This window comes from Acinonyx jubatus, chromosome D4 (assembly GCF_027475565.1).
Source record: "Acinonyx jubatus isolate Ajub_Pintada_27869175 chromosome D4, VMU_Ajub_asm_v1.0, whole genome shotgun sequence".
Taxonomy (NCBI): Eukaryota; Metazoa; Chordata; class Mammalia; order Carnivora; family Felidae; genus Acinonyx; species Acinonyx jubatus.
In genome coordinates this window covers 36,483,653-36,500,626 of record NC_069391.1, presented here as the reverse complement: position 1 = coordinate 36,500,626, position 16,974 = coordinate 36,483,653, and the positions used below count along the sequence as shown (strand labels likewise).

Sequence of the window (16,974 nt, the reverse complement as noted above, 5' to 3'; positions counted from 1 at the left end):
CCACCTCATTGCACTACTCGTCCCCGCCCCACGCTGCTACAAGTATGTTCCCTGGTCATACTGGCTGTCTACCCACTCAATACCTCATGCTTGTAATAAGCTTCTTGATGGAGTCTGAGACAGTACGGGAGTGGCCAGCCAGCACTGACCAGCGCGGGGGGTCCCGGGGATTGACTGCTAGGGCCCGGGCTGTCTGGATCAGTCCCCCGGCACTCTCCAACATTGTCTTGGCAGAGATCACGATGGGCTCCATGGCAGCCCGGCCCTGGGGAGAGAAGAGGCAGGGGGGTGAGTCTCAAGACTCCTGCAAAGACGAGGGGGCAGCCGGTGCATCGGTTTTGTCTTCACACCGCCTCACCTCGGGGCTGATCTGGGCAGGAATGCTGGAGAACTCCGGGTTGGATGCAAAGGCACTCAGATTGTCCACAGCCTCCAGCAGAGGGGCTGTTGCTGCTCGGCACTGGGCACGGTTCTCCTCTGTGAAAGCTCCATCAAGCGCCTGGAAGTGGAAGTGACAGGCCCTCAGGACTGACTGTAGGCAAAGAAAGTGATGCCTGGCTCTCCTCTCCTGGGCCAGAGGTGAGGAGAGGCTGGTGATGAGCAGTATGGACAGGATAGGGCTTGGGCTCAGGCAGATGGGATTTGGTAGAAGGCTTCAGGGACTGATGGGGGAACCAGGGGAGAGAAGACTGGACAGGTCAGAGGGAGGCTGGGAATTTCAAACACTGACAACCTTGATAGTCTTCACGAGATTGGCTGTGCTGTTGGCCACCTCCTTGGCCGACTGCACAAACTGGCGCTTGGCGGTAGGATTGGCGGTGCGAGCAGAAGCCAGGCGGCAGCTGTTACACAGTGCAGAGGTGTGTTTGGCCACAATGGTGGCTGCAGAGAGCACCTGAGGAGACAGACACGTGGAAGAGCCACGATGAGGGCAGGAAGGAAGTCTCCACACCCAGGCGAGAGCCCCTGCAGGCTTGGGGATGGAAAGCGGTACCTTTGGAAGTCTAATTAGGAAGGACAGAGTGACCTGAAAAGGGAAGATGTGGGAGACAGATACCCGAAGGTGAACGGTATGGGGCAGGGGAAATGAGAGACAGACACACTGATGGAGAACCCGTAATAGAGTAAGTAGGAGAGTGGATTCAAAGCTCTACAGAGGAGTTGTGAACTTAGCAGTAACTAAGAGTGACAAGAAACACGGCAGGAGAAGACAATCACCCACAGAGAAGCTGTGTGTGGAAGGTCACAGATGCGTCTCCAGCCTCTACTTCCCCACATCTCACCTCTCCCTCTCTCTTCACGGGGCCGGTCCATCCTGGCCCGCCACCCTCTCCCAGGCTCGCTCACAGCACCTGTTCCCTTAAGTTACCTGGGCCTGTGTACAGCCAGGCTCCCCCAAACTCTGACAGGCCATCTGAATCGCCTGGTTTGCACGGGCGAACTGTGTGGGCTCCACCAGTCCTTGCTGCCCTGCTTGGCTATTGGGATCAGAGACCCCCACCAGATACGCAGCCTGGAGAGAGAGAAGGGTTGGGAGTGGGGTGAGAAATCAAGAATATCCCCCACGTGGGATCAAACAGTGATAGTAGGGACAAGTCTGGCATCCAGGGTTCTGTGTGAGTGGCAGTATGTTCACAAATAATAATTACGTTATAAAAAAGAAAAAAACGCTCCTGTTTTGTTAAATGTGTTTGAACGTTTCAGAAGATTAAAAAAGTAAAAGAAACAAAAAACGAAAAGCAAAAAAAAAGAAAAAACACACAGAGTTTAATCAAACTTCTGTTGAGATGTGTATCTGCTGGATCATAAGGAAAAAAGTACTGCTTACTCTAAGTAGAAATAAAAAAAGGTTTGAAAGCCACCCTGCCACACACACGTGCACACACATGTGCATGAGCACAAAGTCTCTTTGAAACAGTTCCAATACTGGGAAGGTTGTTAGGATCATTTTCATTTATAACACTTCCAAGCTTCAGAGATTTGGAAAGAGGGAAGGGTTGGTATAACGATTGCCAAATTTATTTTTACGATTAGAAGACCATCATAGGTTTGATTCATACTTCATTTAACACATGGTAGCTCTTCTGTTTCCTCTTTGTGCTTTTCATACCATAAAAAAGAGGCCACCCAACAGAACAGGGCAAAGGGCAATAGGGGAGATTGAGGAAGCAAGATTGAGGCTTTCAGAGAAACACTCTGAGATGAACTCTCAAGCCAGTTTGTCTTAAGGCTTCATATACTAAAGCAAAACAGTCTCATAGCTAATGGGTTGTGTTTATACTTCACAACTGCATAAAAAGGCACAGTTAAGCGATGACTCAAATAACTGGAAATTTAGTTACTGGCACTGTTTTAATAAAGTAGTAACTATGTGAAAAATGACTTGCACTTGGTAATTAGCATATACCAAGAAAGCCAGGGCTGGAAAAGGCCCCCTCATTAGACAGTATAATCATAACCCAAGGTATCAGGGGCTCAGGGGTGACAGCAGCCAGAACTGTTGGTATTCTATGATTGCTGACAAACACTCCCACTCAGAAGGGGAAAGAACTAGTTTCCACAGAGTTGGTTTTGCAAACGTAACTTCTTGATTATCTACTCAAGTGCCCGGCTGTTGAGGAGGTGGGGTAGAGAAAGCAGAGGTATTGCAGGGACCGTCGCAGGGGAATAACCTGAGCAGCCGCCTCGGTGAAGCCACAGAGGGCTTTGGAGGCCGTGGCAATGGCTTCCCCAAACTCCGGCAGGTTTCCGTTCTTGGCGTTTTGGGAGATGCCCGTCATGGCCTCGCCCAGTACCTAAGAAACAGAGGGTTTCAGGAGAGCCAGTTCCTGTCCTCAGAGGGGTAGAGGAGTCCCTAGTTCCATCTTCCTGTCCTCTGCCCTCCGAGTTCCTTGCCACACTTACCTTTGAGTTCTCCATTACACTGTCGAGGCAGCCAAAGTAGGACAGGTCATTGATGGGCTGGACTGGGTTCTCCAGGAGTTCTCGGACTGTCTGTATAGGGGGAGGACAAAGTAAGGTTCAAGACACCTTTTTGACCCCCAAACCCAGAGTACCTTCCTTAACCTCACAGCACTTAGCCTGCCAAGCACCCACCTCCAATTCTCGCAGGGCATTGTCACACTCTTTCTGGCCTGGCGCCTGCTGGGTACACATGGTGATGAGCTGGTTGATGCTGTCGGTCACCGCCCTGGGAGGAACAGAGTTGAGTGAATGCATGCACAGGTCATCATTCTTGGGTCCTATACGCATAGAAAGTCTTTAGCTATTTCTCTTTCATCTGTAACCATTCCTAAGCTGGGACTTCCCATGACATGTCCTGTCCCCAGTCTCTTCAACATTCCAGGGCTGGGCTTCCCAGCTCCTACTTACCGGGCAGCTGCAGCCAGCTGACTCTTGAGGTTGGGGGAAGCAGGGTCTGTGGATAGGGCCTTGGCAGCCAGAAGAAGTTTGCTTGAAGACATAGAGATGCCCTTCAAGTTGGACACGATCTGGGCCCGGTCCTCCTGGCTCTGTTGAAGGCGAAAAGGTCAACATGTTGTCCAGTCAGTCCTTTCTTATCTGTCTCTAAAAGGCTCTGTGTCCTAGACACTCAAATAGTGCTAGAGGGGGGTGGGGGGTGGGGGGAGCCAGGCAGAGGTTAGGACCATGCAGTCACACAGGCACCTCTTGTCTAACCCCTGAAACAGACCCCATGCCTTTGCATACCGGTGCCTGTCCCGCCATCTCCACACCAGCTTCCAGGAATGTGCTGAAGTCCTGTCCAAATCGACCTGAGGCTCGGGCCAGGTCCTGAGGGGTTCCCCGAGAAGCCTGCACTAGTTCTGTGGCTGCCTGATTCAGCCCAGCAGCAGCGTCATTCAGCCGGCTCTGAGCTTCCTGAAATGTCCCAGTGCTGGGGGGAAGCTGCGGGGTCAGAAAGAAAGTCAGAAGCCAGCATGGGGGACGATGTGAGGGAGAGTCTAGTCAAGGAGTGCTGGGAGGTGGGCACTGAGCCTGGGAGTAACAAAAGAGGGTAAAACTGGGAAGTCAAGGTCAAGGAGAGGTCTAGACGTGGAGAGAAGCTTGGAGTCTTCAGCTCTTACGTGCCCCCCACACCCCTAGTCTTCCTACCGAGTCACTCAGGAGTCGCTTGCTGGCATCTCCCACCGCTCGCAGGGCATTGTCCACATCTCGCTGGCCAGGCAGGCAGCTGACACAGCGGTTCAGGGCCTGAGTCACTGCTTTAGCCACCTGAGGTAGAAAAGGAGACGGGTGTTGCCAAAAAAGAAACCATTTGGGAGAGCACCTCCTCCACTCATGGGACCTGGGAAATAAGCGCTCTACTGCACCTAAAAGTGAGGAGGAAAGGGCGTGTGTACCTGAAGGGGCTGAAGTTAGAGTTTCAAGTGATAGTGACCAAACTGCCCCACGCTTGGCGTTCAGCTAAACCCTGCTGCAGGTTGAGACACTTCTACTAGGACTGAGGGAAAGGGTGGAATCCAGACAAGAGCTGTCAAGAGCAGACCTGAGAAGGTGTCTGTCAGTGTGGCTGAGACTCTGTTCCAGTCAGGGTGGGCCGTACGGGGAAGCGGTCTGTTTCCCAAACCTGACCTGGGCAAGCCGTTGCTGGCTCTCAGGGTCCCCTGGATGGCCAGCTGCCTTCTTTGCTTCCTCAATGAGGCTGCTGGCCTTATCCAGAACATCGCTGGCCGTGTCAAGCACGATAGCTTGCACTGCAGGATCCGATGTCAGGGCAGCTACACCCCTAGCAGCCTGGGCCAGTGACCGCAGCCCACCTGCCACTTCCCTAGCTGCAATCCCTGGGGAGACAGAAGGGAAAAGGGGCTTTCACTGCCAGGCCCTGGTTCCAGTGGCTTTCTCCATCAGCTCTATCCCTCGTTTAGCTCCTGCTCCCAGCTCCATTCCCAGCCCTGCCCACATACCTGCATAATTCTCATTGCCCTGGGCAACCTCCCCCAGCAGCTGGGCAATGGCAGAGCTCACAGCTTTGGTGCTGTTTCCCAGGTCCTGGGCACATTTCTCCATCTAGGGAAGAAGCAGGAGACTCAGGTGCAGAAGGAACCAGGAAAAGGGAACTTAAGAAACTAGTTGAGGTCAGCTGGCAGTTTAATGAAGGTTTTGGGCAGCTCCGGGGTGCAGGCAGAAAAGAAAACCTCAGAGTCTGATTAAGAACGAGGTCTTAAGGGGGGCATCTGGGTGGCTCAGTTGGTTGAGCGTCCAACTTTGGCTCAGCGCAGAGCCTGCTTCAGATCCTCTGTCCCCCTCTCTCTGCCCCTATCCCGCTTGCGCTCTCCCAAAAATAATATAAAAACAAAACAAACAAACAAACAAAGAATGAGATCTTAGGGGCACCTGGGTGGCTTAGTCGGTTAAGCATTGACTTTGGCTCAGGTCATGATCTTATGGTTCATGGCTTTGAGCCCTGCATCAGGCTCCGTGCTGACAGCTCAGAGCCTGGAGTCTACTTTGGATTCTGTGTCTGCCTCTCTCTCTGCCCTTCCCTGCTTGCACTCTCGCTCTCAAAAATAAACAAACATTGAAAAAAAAAAAAAAAAGGTCTTAAGAATACTTACGGTCTCCCCAGGTAAGGGTTTAAGTTTGCCATCTCGAGCTGCTGCCTTCACTTCCTGCAGATCTCTCTCTAGATTCTGTACCACACTCAGTGCAGAATCCATCTCCAAAGGCCCACATGCTTCCTGAGCCTACAATAACAAGGAAGTCTGGGTACAAGAGGTACTGCTGTGTCCCACTAATGTCCCATGTTATACAATTATCCCTGTTTTAGGTTATTCTGCAGACTCCCCATCACCCCAGAACTCCACCCTCATTTTCCAAAGATGGCCAGCTCCCTTACCTTCTGGGCAGCGGTCCGAAGTTCAGCCAATGCAGTGCCAAGGTTTTTAGCACACTGACTCAGCTGCATGGCCGAAGCCTGGTCCTGAATTGTTGGCACTGAGGCCTTTGCAGCGGCCACCATCTTCCCACCTGGCTGTTGAGGAACAGGTGGGCAGATGAATGTACCATTTGCTTGGGTACAGGGACTAAAGATGGTTTGGACACTGAGTGCCGCAGCTCAGTCTGGGAAGGATGCTACCGGTAGAGCTTCAAACTGTGGGTGATCTAGGGGATTTAGAAGGGTGGGAAGGGTCTCGTCTGAGAGGTGGGGAGAGGGTGCCTTGCCTGCAGGAAGCTCTGGCTTGCAGCAATGAGGGCCAGCTGAGCACTGGGACTGTCGGGCTGAGCTTGGCTCCCTCGGACGCCCTGCACCAGCAGTGGAATCTGTTCTGCCACAGCCTGTGGGTGAAAATGTCATGAGAGCCACCTCCCCATAGACTGGGGGAAAGTCCCACTCGTCCCACATCTCCTCCCACCAAGTCTCACCTTGCAGCTCTGCACCAGCACAGGCTGGGGGCCAGCAGAGGCCTTGGGGGTGGAGGCTGCATGCTGGGCTGCCGCAATAGTCTGTGTAGCTGAGGCTGCAGCCTGTTTGGCTGCGTGCTGTGAGGACAGAGTAGTTAGGACAAGCCCCAGGCGCTCCCCTGCCCAGTCCCTGGCTCACCCTGGCCACACTATCCCACAAGGAAACAGTGACAGAGTCTCTCTCTGCACAACCCTCCCGGTTTCATTCCTCCCACAGCACCCACACTCCCGCTCCTGGGTTATTTCCTAGCTTCACCTCCAGGCGCTGCACCAGCTTCTTCTTGATGGCATTCTGCGCAGCCGCATTGGTGGCCATGCGCAGACCCTCAGCCGCCTCCCGCAGCCGCTGCTGCTGCTCCTCACTGTCAGGGTGAGCGGCTGCTCCCTGAGAGAAGTGGAGAGACGGTCCTCACCCAGCATCCCTGTGCGCCCCAAATAAGCTCTGCTCTGACCTCTCCAGACTCAAATGTTTTCCTAAAGTCCCCACTGAAAGGTAATCACAGCTGAGATGAGCTGCCTCAAGCAGGCAAAGGGGAATCAGGGGGCCCCTAGATTCCCTTGGGGCCCTTTTTAGGTAGAACCGTTTCTTCTTTCCCTTTTGGGGGAAGAAGCCATGTTTCTTTCCCTACTGCCCCCTAAATGCCACTGGCAAAAGGGTGTGTTTAAGGCTCTTTGGGACAAGGAGGACTCAGTTTAGAGCAGGGATTTCAAAAACCAAAGCAGGGGAGCTGGTTACTCCTGCAAACTGGAAAGCCCCAGAGCCCGGGGAGTGCAAGAACCTCTCGGCTTCTTCCCGACGGTCGTCTGCACCCTGTGTCCCACTGCCTGTCTTTCTCTGTACTGCTGGCAGCAGAGGCCCCAGGACTGAGTGCTTATATGCATTCCCAGGACAGGCCATGAAGCAGAGGGATCCAGGAAGCAGGCAGGTGGTGGCAACAAAGTAGGGAAAAGTAAGGATAGCAGAGCGTGGACTCAGAGGAAGAAAAAGGGCATGTCGGTCACCAAGTACCCTGGCAGTCACAGTGGCTGGAAGCCTGGGCCCCTATGCATCTGAAGCTGAGGGTGCCTTTACTTCCTGAGTGCTCTTATATTTTCTGCTTTTCTTGGGTCTCTCCCATCAGAAAAGGGTGACCATCTGGACCCTTCCACTTCCCTTCAGGTCTCAGTCTGGGAGTTGGCCACAGAAGGCTCGTACCTTGGCAGCCTCCACCATCTTGGCTGTGGCATCGGCCAGGATCTTAGCAGCGCTTAATAGCTTGCGAGAATTCTCCAGATCACTCTCCCCCTCGGCATCAGCCTTGATGGCATTGACCAGGTCAGAGGTGGCTTGGGCTAGGATGCGAGCCTGTCGTACCATCTCACCTGAGAGGACAGAGCACTATCAGGTAAGGAAGCCAGAGACACTGCGAGGGTGCCAGGGTGGGGGAAAGGGGTGCAGGCAAGGTAGATAGGGCTCTTGGGGGGCAGTTAAAGAGACACAAAGGTTCTCAAAGTGATTCCCCTGGAGTTATTGTATTTTGGGTTTAAGATCTTGGAGAGGGACAGATTTCCTGGTGAACTTTTATGGGAGAGAAGACAGTCTCTAACAAGTATTTTCAGTAAATAGTCTTGCACTCCTTGTGAAGGAGTGCACTCCTTTCGGGAGTGAGCAGGTAGGGTGGAGTGGAGAAGGCTATTTCTTAATGCCACCTTCCAACTTCCAGCTACGTTTGTGTATGCTTTTGCATATCCTCCAAAATATACCAAAGAAGGCAGAACGGGGATCACATTCCTGCTTTACAGATGAGAAACTGGAAGTTTCAGAGAGGTTAATAAGTACATGGTCTACTCTGCTGAGTCCTTAGCGGGGACTGGCAGTCTGCAAGGGAATGCCCAATGGGCTCGGGAAGCCTCAACAGGGTTCTCTGTCTTCCCAGAAGTGGTGTCCTTACCAGCATCACCCATGGAACTGAAGATGTTCTCGGTGACAGTGAGGATGGTGTCAGTGGCCTGGTCATAACGGCCAGCAGGCCCAGCCCCTGAGGCATGGGCCTTCACGTGCTGCAACAGCTCATTCAGGGCCTGGGTGACAGCTGTGGCCGCCGCTCCTACCCCCCGCAGCAGCTGCCCATCGTCCGTGGCTGCCTGGGAGGCGGACACACAGCCCTCCACCGCTTTGGCCACCAGGCGTCCGGCCTCCACCAGCTGCTCTTGGCAGACAGGTGAGCTGATTGTAGGTGCCACCACCTGTGGGCAAAGCAAGTGTCAGAGATGAAGGCAATGGAAAGGAGTCGTGAGGAGTCCCACAGCCACCGGAATAGGTAAGAAGGAGCCAGAGAGGTGAAATGAGAGGCTCCTGTGTGTGGCACCATCACCCCTCAGCACAGGCTAATGCAACCTTTGTGGCTCACCTTGGTACAGGCCACCAGCTGGGAGGTAGACAAGGCACACTGTGTCGCTGCAGCAATGACCTGGGTCTGAAGCCCTGAGTCCTCTGTCCGCTGGGCCACACTCTTGGCCTTGAGGACCAAGGCAGCTGCAGCACTTGCCACGGCCTTGGCTAGCTGCATTAGTACGTCCTGTGAGAAAAGAACTGTCAGCATGGCCTAAGATCGAGCGTGGGATCCATGGACCCTTCTCAGAGGCATGAGCGGTTTCATTATTCCCACTGACTCCAATCACTGGATAGTGTATGCAGAAGCAACCAGAAGCTACCCCAAGCCCCTGCCTTGAGCGCCCAGTAGGACAGAATACCCACCAAGGAACAAACCCACACCGAGAGAAAGAGAGCCTACACCAGAGGGAGAAACGCACGAGGCGGATACACTCGGACCGCAATAGGGAGGGAGGGGCGGTGCTGTTACAATGGGATGGAGAGAGGTACCTCTTGGGGTCCCTCCCACCCCCAGCTTTTTTTCCCCATTTCTTCTCAATCTTGGTTGGAAGCAGTCACCCTGGAGTACAAGACCCCATACAACCCTCCCGGATCCCATTTTCCCAAGTCCTGCCTGTGACATGCCTCCCCATCTCCATCATGTTCTGCCCCCCGAGGAGGCTGGGGGAGAGGTGCAGAGCGAGTGTATGCGGCTCAGAGAGAACAAAGCTGGGAAGGCCCAGGCCAGAGGCCATTACCGTGGGGGGTTCGGGGGGAGATCGAACCCCAGCCCCTCTGGGTGCACATATCTGCGTGGGAAATCCAGATGACAAGTCAGCTGAGGAAACTGGCATGGGGTGGGGAAGGGGGAGCTAGAGGAACAGTGTCCTCAGGGTGGCATGGAGGCAGGTTCAAGATGTCGAGTTGGGACAAAGGCTATATATGGGGAAGACAAGGAGAAGATGGCAGGCGACTACAAAATATCATCAGCCAAGGGTGACCTGGTAGATTCAGTTTGGATTCAGGGGTTCTAAATTTTCATGCCCTCAAAAGGGAATGGAGGTTCCCAGTGTCATTCCCTGCAAACAGATGTTCCGTTTGGCGCTGAGAAGTCACTTTGTAGTAACAGGACTAGGAGCTGGATTCAGGGTCAGAGGTTACTTCCAAGAAGCTTCCGTTCTAGGGGCTGGGTAAGTCACTAACCTGGAAGTGGGGGTCAGTATCGCTTTCCCCAATTTGCTGCAACAGCTCCCCACTGGCCTGGCCCACGTTCCCAGCTGCTTGCAGCAGGTTCTGACGGGGCTGTGGAGAGTGGACACCGGTCAGAAGCTGCCCACAGGTCCCACACTTCCATCCCACAATCTGGACTGCCCCCTCCTCCTTTGGGGTCTCCTCCCTAGTGCCAGCCGTGGCCCCTGACCTCAGCGCTGGCTGGCTGGGCGCTGCGCAGCAGCTCTGACACCGCCCCGGCAAGGCCCTTCGCGGCCTGCAGCAGAGGCCGGCCACTGCTGCCTTCGTCCTCCAGCAGGGCGGCCAGCAGCTTCACGCCGCGGGACATCTCCGTCAGGTTGGAGGAGATCGTGGTGACTGCACAGCCCACTGCCGTGTAGTCTGTCTCCGCGGGGTCCCCTGAGGGAGGAAGAGGAGCACACGTGAGGCGAGCAGGCCAGACAATGGGCTAGAGAGGGGCAATCACAGGCGTTAGTCACAAACGTGTGCCGAGAGAGACACGGTCTCTTCCCTGAGTTGAGCGGCAGTCCCACCCGGAGCCAGTCACACTTGGCGCCTGCACGTGCTCCTCCTCCCCCACCCCCACCACATACAGATAGGACTTGGCATCCGGCCTACCTGCTGTCAGGTTCACCACGGAGGCAGTACCAGCTGTGATGGCATCTACCTGGGAGTGGATCTCATGCTTTGATTCATCCATCTTGTTCTTACGCCAGGCCTTAGAGGCCTGAAAGAGAGAGAGAGAGAGAGAGGCAAAGTTCAGGATCTGCTCTGGTCCGGTTAACCCCGATCCCGTTCCTGTGAGTCCCAGCCTCAGCACCGCTGGCCTCTCCTCCGTCCCATACTCACAGCATCCTGGCCCAGAGGGGGCAGAGTGTCAAAGTCATCCAGAGTGGCCTGGGCGGCTTGCACAGCCTGCATGCTAGAGTTAATGGTCCCAGTGAGTGCCTGCTGGGCTGATGTCTACAAGACAAGGGGAGGAGAAACAGAGAACGCTTAGAGGAAAGAGGAGGTGGGCTGGGGACAGGACTACGAACAGGGACGTGGGAAGACAAACAGCTGATATGGGGAGGAAGGCCTGGTACCGTGGTGGCAGTAGAAGCACTCTTACCAAAGGGGGCATGTGTCCCCGGTGCATCTGGCCGCTGGTAATCTGTTGCTGGGCAGGTGGCATGCTGCCCACCTGGAAATTCTCAGGACCAGAGGCTCCAGAGCGCATGATGGCAGGCAGGGCCACAGAGCCGTGCTCTACTTTCCCCACCCGGTTATACTGCTGCTGAAGGACTGTCGACCTAGAGAGGGGACACACGGGGCGGCACTCAGAGGACTGTTGTCTTAACCCCCTTGCCACCCAGCTGTACTACCTTTGCAGGTCCTGTGGTCTAGGGGGATGTGTGATAGCCTGTGACCGGTTAAGGAACCATCCTAGGGACTCCCCACCCCTCAACAGTTGTTGGAGTCAAGCCCTGCCTTCCCTGCCCCTGGGGGATGGGATCAGCCCAGCAACCTTCGTACTTTTTGGGGGACACTGAGTCCTCTAGCATAGTAGACTCCTCGTCTCCTTCCAGCCCAAAGTGATCCTTGCTTTTTTTCTGTAGGAAGGAAAAAGAAACAAGAATTAAAGAAGAGAGAGGCAGGGAAAAACAGCCTCTTCTTTCCCTACTCAGTCTTTTTCCAGAACCTGAGTCCTCACTTCTAAAGGACTGGCTTGGGTAGAAGGTGAGGGAAGATAAGGAAAAGGCTGGGGCAGGCACCTTCTTAAGGATGATATCAATGTAGCCGGCGATGAGCTGTGCGATCTGCTCCCCTTCCGTTGTCTGTACTGAGTAGTAGCCATCCTGGTAGTCCCCGAAATCCTAGGGTGACAAGGTGGGGGCTCAGTGGGAGAGCCTGCATCTACCCACGATGGAAAAGGGTAGGATGGGAGCCCCAAGGCCAAGCTGGTGAGGGTGTCTTCCCCTGCCAACAGCCCTCTAGAGAGAAGCCTACCCTTCTTCAATTTCCCATTTCTTTATTTTTCTCCCTGGAGGGCAACATTTTGTTTCTGAGGAGCAGTCTCTATGCTACATAGTTTCAAATGCATGCTGTCTAAGAAATAGCTTTTCTCTCACCCTGATAATAAAGCTGGGAAGACACAAACATTTGTCATTGAATGACCATAATGGAAAGTTAGCACTAGTATCCAAAATGGAAAAATAGCCTTTATTAAATTCTTGTCCCCTCGATAGGGCACTTCATTGAGGTGGTATCAGTTTCTAATCCCTAATACCAAAATATAAAGCCAGGGGGAAAACTATTGTATAGTTGCTGCTGAAAGAGGGGAGGCTTATTTTTCTTTCTTTCACCTTTTTCTTCCCTCTCCCCAAGTCTCCTGTGAGCTCAGTTTGCTGGCTACAGTTAAGTTCTGTGGACTGCAAAGATTGTGTCATTTAAGCACAACTCTCCAGCAAAGCTTCTCCTTCTCTCTGACCCCCAGGGTCCTGTAAAGTCCTCCTTTTTTCTGAAGTCACATTCAGTGCACTATCCCAAGGGAGGGGAGAGACCTCTCAGCTGCCCCCGTCTGGAAATTCCAAAGCCCTTTCCCTCCTGGGCACCCGGACTCACCAGGGTGAAGCTCTTAGGAGAGGCAGCCCAGCGTTTGATGTTGGTGAGGCTCCATTCCTGGATCACCTCTTTGGTCTTCTCATCCACTCGCATCACACACTCCTTAGTGATGCCCAGAAGCCTGGGCACCAGCTTGTTCTTTCCTTTCATCTTTTCCTGTGAGGCAGATTGTTGTTGGTATTAGTGCCAGAGAGGTGAATGAGCAGATCAGATCTAGACCACAAGGGGGTGCTGAGGAGGGTGGGAGAGCTGAATTGGGTGTCTATGGATGGACCCAGGACAAGCTCCACTAGGGAGAAGGCAGGGTCTGGAGGAAAGTTGGTGGCAGAGGGCTGACAACAGGGCAAGTTTTCACAAGGTCAGTAGGGATGGTGGAAAGTGTAACCAAGGGCAGGGCCTGACTTTGAGAGGAAAGAGTAAGAGTGGAAATAAGGAGGATGGTGAGAAGGGTCTGTAACCCACCTTAACCAGAAAAAAGGAGACACCATAGGTCTTGAGGGAACGGGCTAGCTTCACGTAGCGCACCTTGGCCTCGATCTCACTCATCTGCCCACAGTTCTTGTGTGCCTTCGAGTAGAAAATGGAGAAATGTTTAGCGAAACGTGGGAGGACAGCATCACAGACAAGGAGTTGTGACGTTAACTACGATGGGAGCGTACTGTGGGGGGCACAGGAAAGGTTAGGGGGTGCAAGGTATGAGAAACGAGAGGGTGACGGGATGAGGACTGACAAAGGATATGCAGAAGCAACAATTCAAGGAATATAGTTAAAGAATTTGCAGATATTCTGGAGACGTGAACAGATAGAAAGTAGAAGGTCAGATAGAAGACTTTTGGGGCTGAATATTCAAGAGGTGGGGATAACACTTTATGTTTGTACAAAGATACACTTTTCATAGTAATTTCAGGCATACTATCTCATTTGATTTTCCTATCAATCCTACCCCGGGCAGGTACTGTCATCCCATGTTAGATGCAAAGAAAAAAACAACCAAGAATATTGAACTGAATTCCACAGCAAATGCAGTGATGGAGCTAAGATGAAAAGCCCAGGTCTTCCGCTTTCTTGGCACAGGAGAGGTGGGAGAACAGCTTGGCAGGTGGAAGCAGGGTGGGAGGAGACAAGGAAGGGGCCGGGGGTCCATTCAGTCAGTAGGATTAAGCAGCAAAGCTCCCGGGGCATCCCAAACACTTTCCCCTGCCCCCATTCACCTGGAAGATCTTACGCTCTCCCTTCTGCTTCACATACTCCTTGGGCAGGAAGTCCTTCAGGCTACACCAGAAAAGGGAGGGTCAGCATGTAGTGGACAGCATCGGGGGTATGTGGGCCATGGACTGTGGGCCTAGGGGCGTGAGGAAATGTCTAGGACAGTATTATCTTTGGGGAGAAGGAAAGCTCGAGGGAATAGAGTCTGGATTGTCCATGAAATCAAGATGACTTAGCATTAGCTCTGGAGTGCAGCCTGCGTCTCTCCCTGCAGGGAAAGGGACAAGGGAACCTGAGTTGCAGGCCCAGTCCCTGAGGGAAAGAGCCTAGAGCACTACTGCAGGGAACCAAGAGCAGAAGGAGCTCGGTAGAAGGATGACCATGCATGTAGGAAGTTAAGCAAGCAGCGCCGAACTCTATACACTCTGAGAACTCTCAGTGGATGAGACTTGTGAAGCTTTGTAAGTCTAATGTTCCCTATGAGGAAAAATGTACCGTTTCCCTCTAGCCACTACAGTAAAATTCTTCAGAGAATCTCAAAAAGCTACATGCTTGCCTGAGAGGTATGGGGTAGAGGTAGATTCTAGGCTACCTTCATGTTCCACAGGGGGCCAGTGAGGAAACAAATGGTTGATGGCAGCGAAACAGGTACCCATGTGGGTCAAACCCTGGTACTTCAGAAGAGGAAATGGAGAGAGAAGGCCCGGGATGGGGGCAGGGCTGTTGGGGTCACAATGGCAGGGAGTCCTGGGTCCTGACAGGGTGTGGGATGTGGGTCACTCACTCGAGGAAGCCAGCCTTGTGCTTCTGTTCATTGTGGGGCCCAAACTGGATCTGGCATTGGAAGCCAGCAAACTCACAGGCCTTGTCGAAGGAGACAGGGTGGGAGCCATTGAGGATGTCATCTCGTGCCTGGAGAGCACAAGGAAAGGAGGTGAATGTTGTGTGGGGGTGCGGGAATACCCCTCGCTGTGCTTCTGCCCCCCTCTCTGTACCTCCCTCATCCCAGGTAAATCCTCTCCACACCTGCACATAAAGAAGGTTCAGCTGCACGGGGTCCCGGGAGTCCACATTCTGGTCTGAGTAGAAGAACTTCCTCCGCAGCAGAAGCGTCTCATGCTCCTCCACTCCCTGTTCCCTCAATGTGCGGCCATGGTCCAGCCAGTTCACTGGGACACAGAGAGTCCCCTCAATGCTAAGCCCCAAGGGCGCCTGTGCTGCCTGGTCTTTGGCTTTCTGTTTGTTTGTTCTTTATCTCCTACCTTCTCTCACGGATAAGTTCCATGAGTGTAGAACTTTATTACTGATGCATCCTGTATCTTAAAACGGCATCTTACAAAAGCAGGTAGTCAATAACTTAACAAATAAACAGCTGCCCCCTGGCCCCCTGCCCATTTTCCAGTGCCCTCTTTTTTCTATTTCTGCTTACATTCATCGTCTGTGTGCAACTTCTGCTTTAGTTTCTCCATCTTCTTTTCATCTCGTAGCAGTGTCTTGTCCTTTCGTAAGGTCCCTGTCACCTCCTCCTTTTTCTCTTCCATCAGCTCTCGAACCAGTGAATATTCATCATGGTTGGTGATGCCTGGGGGAGCGCGAGGGGTTGGTAGCATCCCAGGCACTGCACCCGTGTTTTCTGGTAGAGTTGGAGCCTCCATCCCCGAGCCCTCAGCCCCACCAGGACCCCTTACCGATGCGGGCACAGATGGTCATGAGCATGTCGGTGACAGTCTTAGAGTCATCCACCATGATAGTCTTCACAGTTCCATCGAGCATACGGATTTTCAGGGGCCTCTGCTTCTTCCTGTATTCCATGGTGTCCTATTGGGGCGGGAATAGGAGGTAGGAGCCTACTTTGAGCTAGCGGTATTACTTCCTTTTTCCATGGCCAGAGGGGAGGAAAGTAGATTACTGAAGGTAAGATGACGATGGCTCACTCAAAAGCAGGGTATTTTGATTGCCTGTGATAGTCTGGAGAGGGTCAGAGGCAATGGATGTGGGTGCTGAAAACAGGAGGTGGAGTGGGGAAGCTGACGGAAGAGAATGTTGGTGGTCCTTGAAGAAGTGATACTCACCCCATTTCGGAGCATATAGTAATCCAAAGCTTTCCCGGCCTCCAGCCATATGCCTTTTTTGGGGTCGTCATCTGACAGAAACAGCCCAAAGTCGCTGGCTAAAAGAGAGGATGGATCACCTCAGACCTATGAGGACCCCAGTGTGGCTGAATGGCTGCATTGTTGCCCCTTATTATTTCCCCAGGGACTGCGGGCCTAAAGGGGACAGAGGGAACCACAGAGCACAGGCGTGAGGGATGAGTAGCCTTGAGGGACAATGGGGTCATCCCTTAAAGCCAAGAGCCTGGGAACAAGAAGGGACTGAAGACTCCCACCCCACCCACCGAGGTAACTCAGACTCACGAGGGCCAGCCAGGGCCTCTGGGATACGCTCACGAATGATGCGACAGGCATCGTATACCATGGTAGACGGCTCAAACTGCATCGTCTTCACCACATTCCCGATGCTGATCTTCAGCGAAAGTGCAACCATGGTGGCAGCTTCTCCTCTCCAGCCTGGCTACACCTGGTCCGTGGTGTTAGGGCATTAGAGCACACCCTCATTAGAGGAGAGGTGGTCCCTCAGATGGTGCCCCAGGGAGCCGTGTTTTTGAAAGGGACTTACCAAAGCAGATAGTAATGCGGTTGTTTTTGTTTCATTTCAGAATTTTAAAGCGTGAAAGATTATTTATACCAAAAGAACCAACCCTAACCATCTAAGATAAGTGAAGGAGAGTCGGTCTGCAAGGTGCAACAGCAGGTCTGAAACGTAGTGTTCCCTGAGGACACTGCCCCATCCCTATCACTAGAATCTGTGCCTCCCTTCTTTCTACAAGTGTCTCTCTCTTGCCCCTTATCCCTGCTCCTTTCCCAGGCCTGCCTTTGCCTTATTTTCATCTTTTCTTGGTTCAGTCTTTTTTTCTCTTTGTCTCCCACTATGTCTTGCTAGCTTTTTCCTGTCTGGGATTTTCAGAGCTCTGTCCTGACTCATCATGTGACCTCCCCTCTGACAGCTTTAGCCTCCTCTGCAAAATGAGGATGTTACATGAGAGAATTCCCGAGAGTTCCTGAAGCCTGCAAACACTGACTCGACCTAGCCCGGCCGGA

At 53.1% G+C, this 16,974-nt stretch overlaps 1 protein-coding gene across 4 annotated transcripts in view; it reads right to left on the bottom strand.

Moving 5' to 3' along the window:
• The window catches only part of TLN1 (talin 1), a 31,531-nt gene that overhangs the window by 8,913 nt on the left and 5,644 nt on the right, over window positions 1-16,974 (bottom strand). For 3 of the 4 annotated variants that reach the window (XM_053204945.1, XM_027039393.2, XM_053204944.1), the window contains exons 2-38: window positions 16,231-16,393; window positions 15,889-15,986; window positions 15,505-15,634; window positions 15,246-15,398; window positions 14,843-14,985; window positions 14,601-14,728; window positions 13,822-13,882; window positions 13,073-13,177; window positions 12,611-12,766; window positions 11,761-11,862; window positions 11,522-11,598; window positions 11,118-11,298; window positions 10,856-10,969; window positions 10,625-10,733; window positions 10,197-10,405; window positions 9,980-10,078; window positions 9,535-9,585; window positions 8,814-8,981; window positions 8,355-8,649; window positions 7,619-7,785; window positions 6,680-6,808; window positions 6,385-6,501; window positions 6,184-6,297; window positions 5,858-5,992; window positions 5,577-5,705; window positions 4,926-5,028; window positions 4,594-4,802; window positions 4,114-4,233; window positions 3,709-3,906; window positions 3,373-3,512; window positions 3,097-3,190; window positions 2,905-2,994; window positions 2,673-2,795; window positions 1,370-1,513; window positions 734-895; window positions 359-499; window positions 84-265 (exon numbers count right to left, since the gene is read on the bottom strand). In XM_053204945.1, the coding sequence (XP_053060920.1) occupies window positions 84-265; window positions 359-499; window positions 734-895; window positions 1,370-1,513; window positions 2,673-2,795; window positions 2,905-2,994; window positions 3,097-3,190; window positions 3,373-3,512; window positions 3,709-3,906; window positions 4,114-4,233; window positions 4,594-4,802; window positions 4,926-5,028; window positions 5,577-5,705; window positions 5,858-5,992; window positions 6,184-6,297; window positions 6,385-6,501; window positions 6,680-6,808; window positions 7,619-7,785; window positions 8,355-8,649; window positions 8,814-8,981; window positions 9,535-9,585; window positions 9,980-10,078; window positions 10,197-10,405; window positions 10,625-10,733; window positions 10,856-10,969; window positions 11,118-11,298; window positions 11,522-11,598; window positions 11,761-11,862; window positions 12,611-12,766; window positions 13,073-13,177; window positions 13,822-13,882; window positions 14,601-14,728; window positions 14,843-14,985; window positions 15,246-15,398; window positions 15,505-15,634; window positions 15,889-15,986; window positions 16,231-16,360 (5,006 nt within the window). In that variant the 5' untranslated portion in view covers window positions 16,361-16,393. The remainder of the gene's footprint in view (window positions 1-83; window positions 266-358; window positions 500-733; window positions 896-1,369; window positions 1,514-2,672; window positions 2,796-2,904; window positions 2,995-3,096; window positions 3,191-3,372; window positions 3,513-3,708; window positions 3,907-4,113; window positions 4,234-4,593; window positions 4,803-4,925; window positions 5,029-5,576; window positions 5,706-5,857; window positions 5,993-6,183; window positions 6,298-6,384; window positions 6,502-6,679; window positions 6,809-7,618; window positions 7,786-8,354; window positions 8,650-8,813; window positions 8,982-9,534; window positions 9,586-9,979; window positions 10,079-10,196; window positions 10,406-10,624; window positions 10,734-10,855; window positions 10,970-11,117; window positions 11,299-11,521; window positions 11,599-11,760; window positions 11,863-12,610; window positions 12,767-13,072; window positions 13,178-13,821; window positions 13,883-14,600; window positions 14,729-14,842; window positions 14,986-15,245; window positions 15,399-15,504; window positions 15,635-15,888; window positions 15,987-16,230; window positions 16,394-16,974) is intronic. The other variant, XM_053204946.1, reaches the window with a different exon arrangement.